A 14,237-nucleotide genomic window follows, 5' to 3' on the forward strand; every position below is an offset into this window, starting at 1 on the left:
GGCACAAGACAAGGCTGTCAACTCTCTCCATATTTATTCAATATAGTGTTAGAAGTTCTAGTTAAAGAAATAAGACAACAAAAGGAGATCAAGGGAATATAAACTGGATAAAAAGTTCAGAGTATCACTATTTGCAGATGATATGATAATATATATATGTATATATATATATATGTGTGTGTGTGTGTGTGTGTGTGTGTGTGTGTCACCAAAAATTCTATCAGGGAGTTCCTGCAGCTGGTAAACACCTTTAGTTAAGTGACTGGAAAAATCAGTAACCCTCTTCTATACGAACAATAAAAAGATTGAGAAAGAAATCAGGGAAACAACTCTCTTCAATATAGCTACAAACAACAAAAATATCTTGGGGTAACTCTAACCATGCAAGTGAAAGACATGTATGACAAGAACTTCAGGTCTTTGAAGAAAAAAATTGAAGAAGATGTCAAAAGATGGAATGTTCTATGCTCATTGATCAGTCGGATTAACATAATAAAAATGGTCATTTTACCAAAAATAATCTTCAGATTTATGCAATCCCCATCAAAATTCCAACACAATTCTTTACAGACCTTGAAAGGGCAATGATCAACTTCATATGGACAAACAAAAACCCAAGATAGCTAAAATAATCCTGTATGATAAGAGAACTTCCATAGACATCACTCTCCCTGATCTCAAGGTCTACCACAGAGCTACAGCAATATAATTGTGTTATTAGATGCATGCTGAAAGAAAGGGTAAAATATTTTTTCCCTACAATTATGTATGGGTTTTCTTATTTTTTTTTTAATTTTAGGGAGGACTTTCTCCCACACGATCTCCACCACAGAAACATTAGAACCAATTAATACAGACAAAAGCAAGATCATTTCCAATCTGAAAGAGAAATAATCTTTACTGAGCTCTCAGTAAGTGGAAGTGGAAGGGAGTGAGTGTTGTGGAATAAGGAACACACCTGGGACCTCTTTGCTGTCTCTGTTACCACGTCACTGAAGAGTGGGTTGTTCATCCTGTTTTAAAGGGGAATGTAAATTATTACCTTAAGTAAATCATAATTATTTTTATTGATCATGAAGAATTTCTTACTTGAATAAACATAGACATATTTATTTCATCACATTTCTATTGATATATATCATCACATATTTAACTATAATCTGCCTATCTACTTGGGTTGCAAATTAGTGTGTAAGACTTCAATTTTACCATATAAAAGAGTGGAGCAATGTTTGTCTTGTGAGGAAGGGTTCATTGTGTGGTATTTCTTCATTTAATAGGAACAACAGATTTAAAATACAAGCAAATAAAACTAAATAAATCTTCTGACAATAACTGGCATGCATTAAATTTGCCTGTTAGAACAGTTCCTCCCACCCCTCAGTATGGCCTCTTGTTCAGTAGTCCTGCTGAGTTCATAGGCAGTGCCTCTTCCGGCTCTGTCCTGGGCCACACTTTGAGAAATCATCAAGAGGTCCATCTGCACACATGTTACAAAGATTTTACTTACTGCCCAATCCAGAGAACTGAGTTCTCTTCTATAGTTTCAGCCATTAAGCTAGGGACACAACAGATGGGCAGAAGGTCAGGATGACAGCTGCCCTTTGTAGAGTTTAAAAACAAATTTCAGAAGCTTTAGTTAGGAGCACCTGCCTGGTTTATTGCACACCTGCCACACTGTGCAGGGAAGGGCTGGAGAGAAACATTTCTGAGCAGACGGCTCCTCTCTTGAAAAGTCAACCTTGTGGGAAGTGGAGTGGTGAATGGGACCCGACAAAACACACACAACCAGCAAATGAACCTGTTTAGAGACCTGCGGGATCTTCCCAGCATCTCACTGGTCAGCTAAGCGCTGCTGAGAGAAGACTGGAATCTGCAAGGAGTCGATCGGCAAAGCTGTCTGCGTTGACCAGGAATCATGACTTCCTCTTCTTAGTGAGAGAGATGGGGGTAAATGGAAACTTGAACAAGGCATACATTTAAGCCTGAGTCAACAAGAATTCTGGATTTATTCCTGTTTTCAAAGTGTGTGTGTGTGTGTGTGTGTGTGTGTGTGTGTGTGTGTGTGTTTATCTGTTTGCTCCTGTGAGATAGGTTCTCAATTGTAGACCATGCTGGTATACCACTCACTGTGTAGCCCTAAAACTTAACATGCCTTTTTTACCTCAGCATCTTTAATGCTAGGATTACAGGGTTGATCCATCTCTCCTTTGCTTTCCATAATCATCTCTACATCTCTATGTGTGTATGTATGCTTGTGTGTGTGTATGAATGCGTGTGTGCATATAAGATGACCAGATGCCCAGAGCTAGGCTTATAGGTCACTATGTGCTGCTCTGACTAGGATATTGAGATTCAAACCTGGGTCCTGTGTAAGATCTATAAGGCTTTGAACAACTGAGCCACCTTTCTGGCCCCAGTAAAAAATTCGGATCAGAAATGATTTTATGGACAATTTAAATATCAAGTTACCCTGATGAAGCACATGGTGTCATTCTGTGTGTGGGTACTGGTACTTCTCTGAAGACAATCATGGCGTGTTGAAGTCATTTAGCATTTTAGACTGAAAGAAAGAAAGAAAACGGTGATATGTTTAACAGTGAGAAAATCTTCTATGCTGTCACTAGGAGTAGAAAACACATAGCAAGTGTTGCAGATCTGTTGAGGAGGTCAGGTGAGTGCAGGAAAATGGATTCATATACAGGTAGCCAGTGATTATTGTCTTGGACACCAGAAAGCCAACTAAGGACTTAAGTTTGACCTAAGGGATGATGTAGTGCAATAGCAGAGCAATGTCACTATTGTCTAATAAACCACAAAGCAGCTAGTAAGTCTGGAGCTCTTTGTCTCCCGTTCCCATCAATATACTTCAGAAAGACAGAAAGGATGCTGGGAAATTTCAACAAATTTTACCATTGAACATTAATTGGAAAATGTTTGCAAAGCTTCTAAGTCAGTAATTGGAAAGGCAAAGTCATCCCCAATGGTCTTGCATAGGTTATGTTTTTTTCATTAAGATTGGCTTGTTTGAGGCCTGGGGAAAATGCCTCATTCATTAAAGGGCTTGTGCTGGATGAACATGAAGACTTCAGTTGGATCCCTTACAGCCTTGCAAAACCCAGACATCTTAGGTTCAGAGCTTGTGGAGATGGGCAAATATCTGGGACTTGGTGGTAAGGCTAGCCTAATTGGTGATTTTCAAAACCCTGATTCCAAAATAAGGTAAACTGATCTGGATAAATATCAACAAAGACTGACCTCTGACCTCCATGCAAACAATTGCATGCAGGCAAGAATGTGCATGCACACACACACACAAGCACACACACACACACACACACACACAGAGAGAGAGAGAGAGAGAGAGAGAGAGAGAGAGAGAGAGAGAGAGAGAGATTACCTTGTCTTGGACACTTCCCAAACATTGGAAGCCATTTCCTGAATAAAGCAGTCACGTTGTAAATGAGAAAAGCAGAAAGTATGTGTTTCTAAGAACTTTTAAGGGCTTCTGTCCAAATAAGATTTTAGCTATTTGCATTCTGTCTTTTATTATTTTTTTTAAATTTGAAATTTCAAGTAGAGATTAACATTTATGAAATTAGAAAGCACAGTTGAAACTAGCTCTGGACTTCGCAATAATCCCAGTTTAAGATTTTCAGCACACAGTTTTCAACACAACTCGTCAATTCTGTCACTGCACTGCACAGGCAAAGGAGCTACCCCACTTGTCAATAAAACTTTATTTACAAGACAGGTTGGGGCAGATCTGGCCTGTGAGCCATAGTTTTGTGGCTGCTGATGCAAATGGTTGGTGTACAAGCACGGTGCTACTTTACTTTATACACAGAGAGCATTTGAGTCTCAGTATTCTTGAGTTGTGATTATCTCTGGAAAAAAAATGGGCTAGTTAATATCTTACTGAAGCAAATAAGAGAGATAGGAAACACATTTCCAGAGAAGGGATCTTTCTTCCTCTTCTAATTTCAAAAAACGACTCTCATTGTGTTTGGATCCAGACAGGACTCCAAGGGAAAGTGTTTATTCACCTAGGAATGTCCTCATGCGGCCTTTTGTTTTCAAATAGCAAGCATCCCAGTTGCACATTAAATTATACAGCTGAGGCATAGACTTTCTTCTAAGCTCAGATCTCAGCTGTTGGCACGAATTCTGGCCTTTTTTATTTCTCTCTGCCCTTTCAAAGCTACTCCTTCATTTATCTCTGAAACAGATGTTGTAGTCAGGTACCTTATGCCTACCTCCAAAGATTGGCATATGGCTCCCTCTAACCCATTGTCACCTTGTGCATGAATCTCCAGCTGCTGAAGCTGGTGAATGGCTTCTGGCAGGCTGCTGAGACACCCTGGGGATTCAGCTCAGCATCTCCTAGAAATGTGTTGAGACTCTTGGGGGAGAAGAGGAAAAAGGGCCAAGACAAGCCTGCCAATTTTGGGGTTTCATCTGATTCCTCCTGGGAGTCCTTTTGTTTCTTTTCTCTGCTTTTAACCTGAACTGACAAAGAAAAGAAAGGAAGCCCCCTTGGATAGAAGGACTCACACCTGCTCTGTCACTTTGTTGCATAGGAAACGGGCCACGCACAGTGTGAGCAAGAGGAAGGGCAGTCAAAAGGACCTCCGACCTCCTGACCTTTGGATCCATCATGAAGAAATGGAAATGAAAAACATTGAGAAGCCTTCAGGAACTGACCCTACAGGAAGGGACTCCCCAATCCAGAGCTGCCAAGACCTCACCCCAGTTAGCCACAGCCAGTCAGAAACCCAGATGGGAAGCAAAAGCGCCTCGCATTCAGGTAATGATATTCTAGTAAAAGTGCTGTTAAAGCAATGAAGCTTGAGGTTTCCACTTCTCAATCTTTGTGGGTTATTAAAAGATGATTCTAAGTTTGCTATTGATTCATTGTTTAAAAAAAATATCTTTAGGAGCACCTGAAGAATGAAAATATCATTATTTTGGTATTCATTACCATGGAGATCAACTGTCATCCCCACTCACATTATTATGTGATCTCTCACTGGACAAAGTCATTTGAAAGCTGTTGGTATACAGAACTAAATGAAGAAATGCCAATTGTTCAATAGACTGGATAATAATAAATGGTACCCAGCAATCACTAAGAATTCAATAAAGTAGTTCTGAAATACGTTGTTTTCTGGAGGTCATCGTATTATCTGAGTGCTTAACTAGCAGGACAGTAGCACATAAGATGAGCTCAGGAAAAAGCCCCGAATTTCCTCTCAAGGTGGTTGCCAAACAAGAGAATGTTAAAATCAGTGTACTGGACTTCGTCATTTCAAAATTTCTATTTTTTTTTTTTTAGTCACCATTTCTTCAAGCACGGGTTAAATATTCTTCTCCTGGTATTTGAAGGTTGTCTTGAGCAGATTCAAGGGCAACCTAGCCATACTGAAAACTGTAATCCAGAATTTAAAGGTTCTCTTCCCTCAATGCTAGCTAGATTTTTGAATATGGAAACTTGGGTTTACAATCTGTATCTGCAATCTTCTAGGACCTCCAAGCAGATTGGAATAATAAAGGGGGCAGAGGAGTCATGGTCCATTTTAGAATCACATTTATGCAGTTTCCTGTTTGTTATTCAGATTTTCATGAATGTACTGAAAATATCTGAATATTTGAGTTATAAAGAGGAAAGGTTATTATTGCTTACAGTTTTAGAACTTCCAGTCTCTGTTAGCCTGGACCTGTTGCTTTGGGCCCATGATAACACTATCAATCATGGTACATGGCAGATGATTCTGGCTCACCTAATGCTACATGACAACCAATGCAAGAAAAGAATGATTTGTAAGATCCCCCTACTGTTCCCAACCTCTGAACTTCTTTCTAAATGTTCTCGCATATTCCAGTAGCACCAGCAGCCGGCAGCCAAGTCTCTTATACATGGACATTTGAGTGACAGTTAGGAACCAGCCCAAAGAGCCTGCCTCTCCATTTTTTGAGGCCTGTGAGAGCAAGGAGATGCCATGAAGAAGACTCCTGGAACTCTTCACTACTCTTCTCTAGGGGAGGGGCTCCTAAATAACATCCCTAGGCTGCATCTTTCTTGTTGCGCAAGCGCCAGTTCTTCACACACTTGTGGAATTCCTCCGTGACTCACATTTATGATATTAGAAATTAGCTCAGGGCTCTTCATGCACACCTGTGGGTCATTTCCTGTGTGAAAGTACTTTCGAAGGCTTCAAGCCTGAATAACAATCTGTATACCCACCCAACCGCTAAGAAGCTCCTGCATCCTTGCCAAGACCAGGCATAAGAGATCTTATACCTCCATGGGCCTTGTCTCATGTTACCTCTAGCTCTGTATAGAAAGACACATGATAGATCAGCAAGGCCACTACAGACCTTCCCTCCATCTTCAGAATGAAAGGGAAACAATTTTTTTTTGCAGGAACTTGTGTTCTTCTCAGAGGATTCACCTGACAGTGTAATTCTGCGCTGGACACCAGGGACAGCAGAATGTCTTTGCCTCCAGTAGAAGGGGCTGACTCTGTCTTCAGAAGACTTTTCAAAGATTTCCAGAACGCCATTTATCCCCATTTTCTTTCTATACTGAAATGGCCCTTGAAGCAGTTAGACTAGTTTTATGTCTCTCAGTAAGTACTAAGTGAGGCTTGACTCCAGTGGTGGCTGTTTGCTTTGGAATGAGAGGACACTTGTGTCCATTTGTCCTCAACATGAGGATAGCATTGCTTATGGGAAAAAAAAAACAGAACACATTTCTTTCCTTGCTTTTCCTACTTTTAATTATTTTGTTTTGTTTTTTATGGAGCCTATCCTGCAACTAACTTTTGTAAAACAGGCTGGCCTCGAACTCACAGAGATCCATCTGCTTCTGCCTCCCAAGTGCTGAGATTAAAGATATGAACCACCACCGCTCAGCTTTAATGCTTTTCCTGAGACTGGGTTTCAAGTATGCCAAGCTTGCCTCAAAGTCCCAATGTAGCCAAGACACCTATTTCCTCTACCTTCTGAGTGCTGGAAGAAAAAGTCTGTGCCATCATGTCCTGGGTTCTTGACAAATGAGGTAAAAGTGTGTAAGGAAAGATTCCTCTGCCAAGTGCTATGCTTGTCATTTTCATACATTATCTGGCAGAATCCCTACAATATGCTTTGAGACAGTAAGTGTTATTCTCCTCATAAAATAAATGAAGCAATAAGTCACAAGCTTTGGGTCTTATAGTTAGCACAGTAAGTTACACACATACAGTACGTCATGTAGTCAGTGTTGTGGCTTACACAGTAAGTACTACAGCTTATGTTATCAGTGCTTTAGGCTATGTACTATAGGTTGCACATTCGGTACTGTAGGTTTTATGTTCAGTATTATAGGTTCCATGGTCAGCACTGTAGTTTTCATGGTCAGTACTATAGGTTCAATAATCAGTACTATAGTTTTCATGAACAGCACTATAGAATATAATGTAGGTTACATAATCATTGCCATAATTTCATAGTCAGTACTGTAGATGACATAGTACTGTAATTTTTATGTTCAGTGCTATAGGTTACATAGTCAGTGTTATGGGTTATATAATCACTACTACAGTTTCCATGTTCAGTACTGTAGGTCACATAGTCAATAGTGTAGCTCACATGATCTGTACTGTAGTTTACATTGTCAATACTGTAGGTTACATAGTCCCTAATGTAGTTCAGTGGTTCTCAACCTTCCTAAAACTACTACCCTTTAATACATTTCTTCATGCTATGGTGACCCCCAAACATAAACTTTTTTTATTGCTACTTCAGAACTATAATTTCACTACTGCTAGAAATTGTAATATAAATATTTGATACAAAGGATATCTGATATGTGACCCCCAAGGAAGTCAGTCATGACCCACAGGTTGAGAATCACTGATGTAGTTCATTGGGCAAGGACTGTAGGTTACATAGCTGGTATTAGGGGGCACCCAGTACTGTAGCTTGCATAGCTAGTATTGTGGTTTATATAATTAATACTGGTAATCTATGACCAAAAAATCATCCATCGTTCAAACCTATGTCTTAATGGCCAAATTTCAATGCACTTATTTAGTAATTTTTAAAATTTTTTTATTTAAATTTATTTATTTTTTATAATAATCTTTTCTCACTTTACATACCATTCCCAGTCTCTACTTCCTCCTCTACTCCCACTCCTTCCATCTTCCCCATGCCTTACCCGGCCATCCTCTCCTCAGAGAGGTAAGGCTTCCCATGGGGAGTCAACAATGTCTAGCATATTACTTTGAGGCAGGACCCAGGCCTTCTCCACTATATCTAGGCTGAGCAAGGTATCCCCACAAAGAGAATGGGTTCCAAAAAACCAGTTGCACTAGAAGGGGTTAACTTTTCTGTGCATGGAACTAATTCTGAATAAACTCAAAACTCATGAGTAATATTTATTTTTCAACTGTAGAAAGAGAAGTGAATAAAGCATTAACAGAATTAATATAAAATATTTTTCATCAAATACAAGGTTCCCTTTGCTTTTTTCTAATTTCTTCTCTTCTTTGTACTCCGTGTATTTAACTGTTTTAAACACAACATTTTCCTCCAACCACCCAGGTAGAGCGTCCTAGTAGTAGTGTAATTTTTTAACTATCATGGTAGAACTCTCAACGCAATGATGACTCTCTCCTCCACATAGTAGATTTCAAATTTCTCTTCACAAAAGAAAAAGAAAGACAAGGATTGGGATCTCTTTATCTCCATGTTTATATATAGCATTACTTTCTAGACATGAAGCCCAGTACAACTGCAGCCCAGAAATCCCAAAGGTTGGCCCCTAATTTTCATATCTCATGCATAGAAAAGTAAATTTCAACACTGTCACTTTTGTATATTCAACTTAAAAAAAGACACTCAGTTTTTGAAAAACATCTTTTAGAACCTAGCTAACATTATTTGTTTTTAATTACCTACATGTTAACTAAAGATTTTATATAAATTTCCCAACCCATTTGGACCAATTATTTAGAACAGAGGTACTCTCATTAGAAAGCCCTCAGATGTGAGTACCAGTGCTGGTCTGGATAACTGATGTTCAGATGTCCTGTTGCATCCTCTATCCTCAGTAGATGTTACTCTTGGTACCTGGTGGGAAGTTAGAAGGTGTGGCCTAGAAAGCAGATGTCTTTTTTAATTAGGGAAATATTTTCTAAGGTAAATTTGAACTCTAGGCCCATCCTCTTTTTCTGTGGCTTCCATCGCACAGCTATGTGACTTTCCTTTACGACCTGCTTCAGAAATATGTTCTGCCTCTCTACAGTCTAAAAGCAACAGGGAAATTAAATATGGACTCAAACCTACAAAGCTGTTGATGGTCTGATGTATTTGTTGCAGTGTCAGAAGGCTAACACACTGCAAAATACAGAAAAAAGAAATCCATGCTTCAAAAATGGTTTTGGAAATCCATTTTGCTAAAGTTCTCAGTAGAGAAATGTAATTCTAAGCAGTTCATTCCTATAATTAAAATGTAGCTACAGAATTAGAAATATAAGGCCAGAGACATCCAATAGCATTGAATGGTTTATCTGAAAACTAGGAAGGCATTTAATTAGCTGGATTTAGATGACTTATTTATTTATTTTTTGAGAATTAATACACATAGTAGATACTGCTCTAGTTTTTATTTCCACTTATTAAATATGATTTTAAATAATAAACAGGAAGAAATAACTACTTAATTGCTCTTGTATAGTTCCTATTGTTTATTCTGCTTCTAATTTTTGAAGATTCCTTTTGTTATTCATACTGATTTATAGAAAATGAGCTGCCATTCTATCAGGATTAAAGGGGTAGAGAGAAATCCCTTTCATTTTATTTTATCAGAAAATAACCTGACTTAACAATTATTCTGGAAGCACATTTTACTGGTAATGCTCTATTGGTAGTTTCTGCATCACCAGCTCATTTGAGACTTGAAAGATTTGTCACTTAAGTCTTTCAGCATCTGAGAACTGGAACATTACTTTGGCCTCCCTGGTTCCTGATGGGAAACCCACTGTCATTCAAAGTGTCACACCGCTAGACATGGATTAGATTGCTTTCTTCTCATTGCTTCGACAAATGTCAGTGGCTCTAGGTTGAAACCTAGAGTTTATCAGCAAAATGCATGGCATATATTTTGATGATTTGATGATGAACTTTCATAAATTTATTAATTAATTAAATGTATGTAGGCCTGTTGTTAAATATTGGGAACATTTACCTTTAAATATTTTCAATCCCAAATTCTTTTTGTTTTTATTGCATTATTTTAGAGATCCCATTTTCTACAGAGGAAAGATACTTTCTTTTTAAGCATTTCTCAAAATTAATGATTTTTTGATGTACCTATTTTCCTTCAAAATATGGACTTGTCACTTATGTTGATAATTATGTGTGTGTAACTGAGTGGTTTTGTTTCTGAGTTCTGCATTCTATTCTACCTATTTGTTTCTCTACTAGAATCCACATACTACATAAGTTTTGCAGTCGTGACTCTGAAGTATACTTTGAGGTCATGTGTGGTAGTATCTCCAGCTTTGTTCTTCCTATTTTTATCTTGTTATTATATCATGCTACTTTGATGAAAATGTTTATCAAAAATAAGAGATTTTCTGGTGAAGTAGAGGCTTTAAAGTATAAAATCAAATATACTTTTATATACAGGATTTTTTTACTTATAGGGAGATATATTTATTTGGAGGTTATTACAGTTGTTCTTATCATTCTTTTTTCCATTTTAGGGCAAGACACTGAGGAAGCAGGGAGCGCCATGTCCACTCTGGAAAGGTCCCTTGCAGCACGCCGGGCAACCAGAGCAAAGCTAATGATTCCCATGGAAGCCCAGTCCAACAATCCTGGTCAGTACAATTTAGTTACAAAAGGTAAAAAGAAGGAAGTTTGCCTTGTTTCTATAAATATCGAATCATCGGAAATAATTACATTTTATGTGATTATTACAGGTGAATAATTGAAGACTGATGCAAGTCATAACATTTACTTATCAGTCAGGGTCATTGCTATATAATTATATCTCTATCGTCTGTGTTGGCAAACAGATGGCTATAATTCAAGGCACTATTTATAGTAATATGAATTTCTGTGTTTAAAAGCTGAAATGTCCATTGTTATTATTGATATGATTCTGTCATCATCATTATAGCTTATTTTTTCTTATTTTTTTTACTGTAGATGGTCCAGTTTTCATGCTTACACAACCTAGCTCTATTTAATCAAGAGTTCTCAGACATTCACTTAGTACCCCTCCTTGCTGGAAGTTTCTGTCTCCCTCCTACATTCACTGAAGAAATTAGCATCTGGGGATCACTTCCTTTCCAATTACCTCCATGATCAATCTTGGTAATTACACTCTTCATGAAGATAATCCATCTGATTCCCTGAACTGTTAGCTCTTTATGGTACCTGCTCCTTCCCACCTCCATCCATCAATTCCATGTCACACTAAACCAATGCATGATGTCAGTTTCCATCATCCCTTCCTTCTAACTCCTTATTAATAGTTTCTGCACACTTATTTTATTGTTCCTTGCCAACAGTTCCTCCATGCTTATGAGACTGCCAATTCACTAACGCTTCCACAATCCCTCTGTGTCCCATCTCCCATATGTCTTCACTGTTTTGTTTTATTTTTTTCACCTCATCTGCTTTTCTCCTCCTTCCCACAATACTTACTTGAAAAGAAAAAAAAATCAACTGAAAAGAAACAAAAACAATCAGCTGTAGTTAAAATCAATAACCCCACTAGCTTGTACCTCAGCACCTATCAGTTGAATGTATCTGCAGAACAATGCTCAGTTGCCTTCTGGGTATGCTTGAGCACAAGTCTGATGTGAGCATTCATCTGGAAATGCTTCGGCATTTCATCAGTTTCTGGTGATTTCATTCTGGAAGATGAATGTCACATTTAGTCTGATTTTTCTGAGTTCAGTATCTTCTCACCAGTGTTAAAATAATGTTTCCTCAGAGTTAGGGGTGCTGTTCAGAGTGTTTGCCTAACAGCCATAGAGGTTTGGCTTCAATCACAAAGACCAAAGCCTGAGAATGGTAGTAGTAATTGTCAGCACCTGCATCTTTGTTCTTATATTACTCCAGAAAGAGAAGTGTTGAAAAATGCTACTCTTATTGTTCGAACAAGTCCAGTTGGTGTGCTTATGCTGCCGCCATGTTGCTAACCCATCACACCACATGTGCATCACTCCTGGGCTTACATCAGTTTTCCTCCTGACTGTTCCTGCAGTAAGCTTGTAAACATTCACATTCTTTCTGGATCCCTATTTTTGAAACAATCACTTGGAATAGTTTTCTCACCAACCAAAACTCCAATACTCGTTTGCACAGAAAAATGTAGGAGTATAATTATTTTCTTCTTTCAGATGTGTGCTTTGATTCAGTATTCATACTTCTTCTTTACTGAAATCATAGTAGTTGTGCTGTTACTTTTCTTTTGTTGCAATCAAACACCATGGAAAGAAGCAATTTCTAGAAGGAAGGGTGCATTTAGGTTTATTGTTCCAGGGGGAGAGTCCATAATGGCTGGAGAGGCATGACACCAAGTGGCTACAGTAGAAATGTCACATCTCCATCACACAAAGCAAACTGGAGCTAGAAAGAATATGTGAACTTTCAAAACCTATTCCTAGTGACATGCTTCCTACAGCAAGACCAGACCTACTAAACTTCCTGAATAGCACCAGCAACTGGGGACTGGGTGTTCAAATGCCTGAGCTTTTGGAGGATATTTCTCATTTAAACCATTACAGTGACCAAGGCTGTCAGTATATCTGTGTTGTCTCACCAAATAGTAAACTGTCAGCTGAATGTGGCTTAAATTCCTGTATGTAGTGGGGGACAGAAAAGACACTGAGACAGAGAGAAATGCACACACACACACACACACACACACACACACACACACACACAGAGAGAGAGAGAGAGAGAGAGAGAGAGAGAGAGAGAGAGAGAGAGGAAACACACGCATACAAACAAAGAAGACACATATCCAGAGAGAGGGAGGATGAGGGAGGGAGAGAGATAAACCTAAACACACAGGGACAGAGACACTCACAGAGAGATGTTGTTTTTCTCTTTGGATGTATTAAATCCATCAAGTTTCCCTTCTTTCTATGGCTTGGGTAACAGCATGCACCATCTCAGGAACTAGGTGAGGATATATACTAACAACATGTGTTCTTCTTTTTGAATGGATTAACTCTCTATTTCTCTTTTCTCATTCTCTCTGTGTGTCTGTTTCTCTCGATACCCTTCTCTAATGTTCTAATACAATTTATTTTAATATAAAATATAGTTTTGCTGTATTTACTCTCTTTACTATGAGCATAAAAGATTGGCTCCTGGGTACTACCATTCTGCCTAATGAACTGATGAGAGAACTAAGGATTAGAGAGATTAACTGGCTAGATCACACAGTTAGTAATTAGAGTCAGAATTAGGACAGAATTCTGATTTCAGTGTTCTAGTTACTATTATTCTCCTAGCTGTAATTATTCACAAAGCTTATGTTTTCTTTCGTACAAACCTTTCACTAATAGAGTAAAGCTGTACTTCACTATCTTGTTTCTGAGGCTCTAATTGCTGTTTTGCTGGTAGAGAACATCTATCTGAAACTGTTACTTCTAAAAACATAGCTGTGCTTCAGAATGTTTTGAAGGCCATTAGGTTCATATGTTGGTGCTCTATCTAGATTTTCATATCCCATTGATTTTTTTTTCATCTCAGCAAACAAGCAAACAAAATAACCAAGCATGATATTACAAATTCATCAAAGTATCGGCTCCAAGCTGGTTTCTCACTACTATACCTTTATCTTTTGTCAAGGAAGACTGATAACCCGTCCCTATAACTGCATCACTTTCCTCTGTACTATTAGAATAACCCAATAGAGAACTGCACCCAACCAAGTTTATGTGCTTTCAAACACCAGAGCAGATACGGGTGATATGGATAAATAACTTTCAAGTCACTTCATCTAGAAAAATGTTGGCTCACTTGTTGGAGGATTCATTTTTATCAAAAATAGAAAGAACATCTGATAAATCTTCTGATGTACTAAAGGTAGTTTAAATTGTTTCTGACTATGAATAAATGCTTTTTAAATAGAAGGTAAATCAAATTAAATTTGTAAATATTGAGAACTTTTGATTGCCATTTAACATGGCAAAACCTTACCAATTACAATTTTGCTCAATTCT

The 14,237-nt window shown here is 38.1% G+C and overlaps 1 protein-coding gene across 1 annotated transcript in view; it reads left to right on the top strand.

Annotated features, from left to right (window-relative positions):
• The window catches only part of Dcc (DCC netrin 1 receptor), a 1,005,453-nt gene that overhangs the window by 947,468 nt on the left and 43,748 nt on the right, over positions 1-14,237 (top strand). The window contains exons 24-25 of the mRNA XM_041639231.1: positions 4,581-4,807; positions 10,752-10,868. Coding sequence (XP_041495165.1) covers positions 4,581-4,807; positions 10,752-10,868 — 344 coding nt within the window. The remainder of the gene's footprint in view (positions 1-4,580; positions 4,808-10,751; positions 10,869-14,237) is intronic.

Source organism: Microtus oregoni, unplaced genomic scaffold (assembly GCF_018167655.1).
Source record: "Microtus oregoni isolate MIOR12 unplaced genomic scaffold, Mior012 000057F_ref0000458, whole genome shotgun sequence".
In the NCBI taxonomy this organism is placed as follows: domain Eukaryota; kingdom Metazoa; phylum Chordata; class Mammalia; order Rodentia; family Cricetidae; genus Microtus; species Microtus oregoni.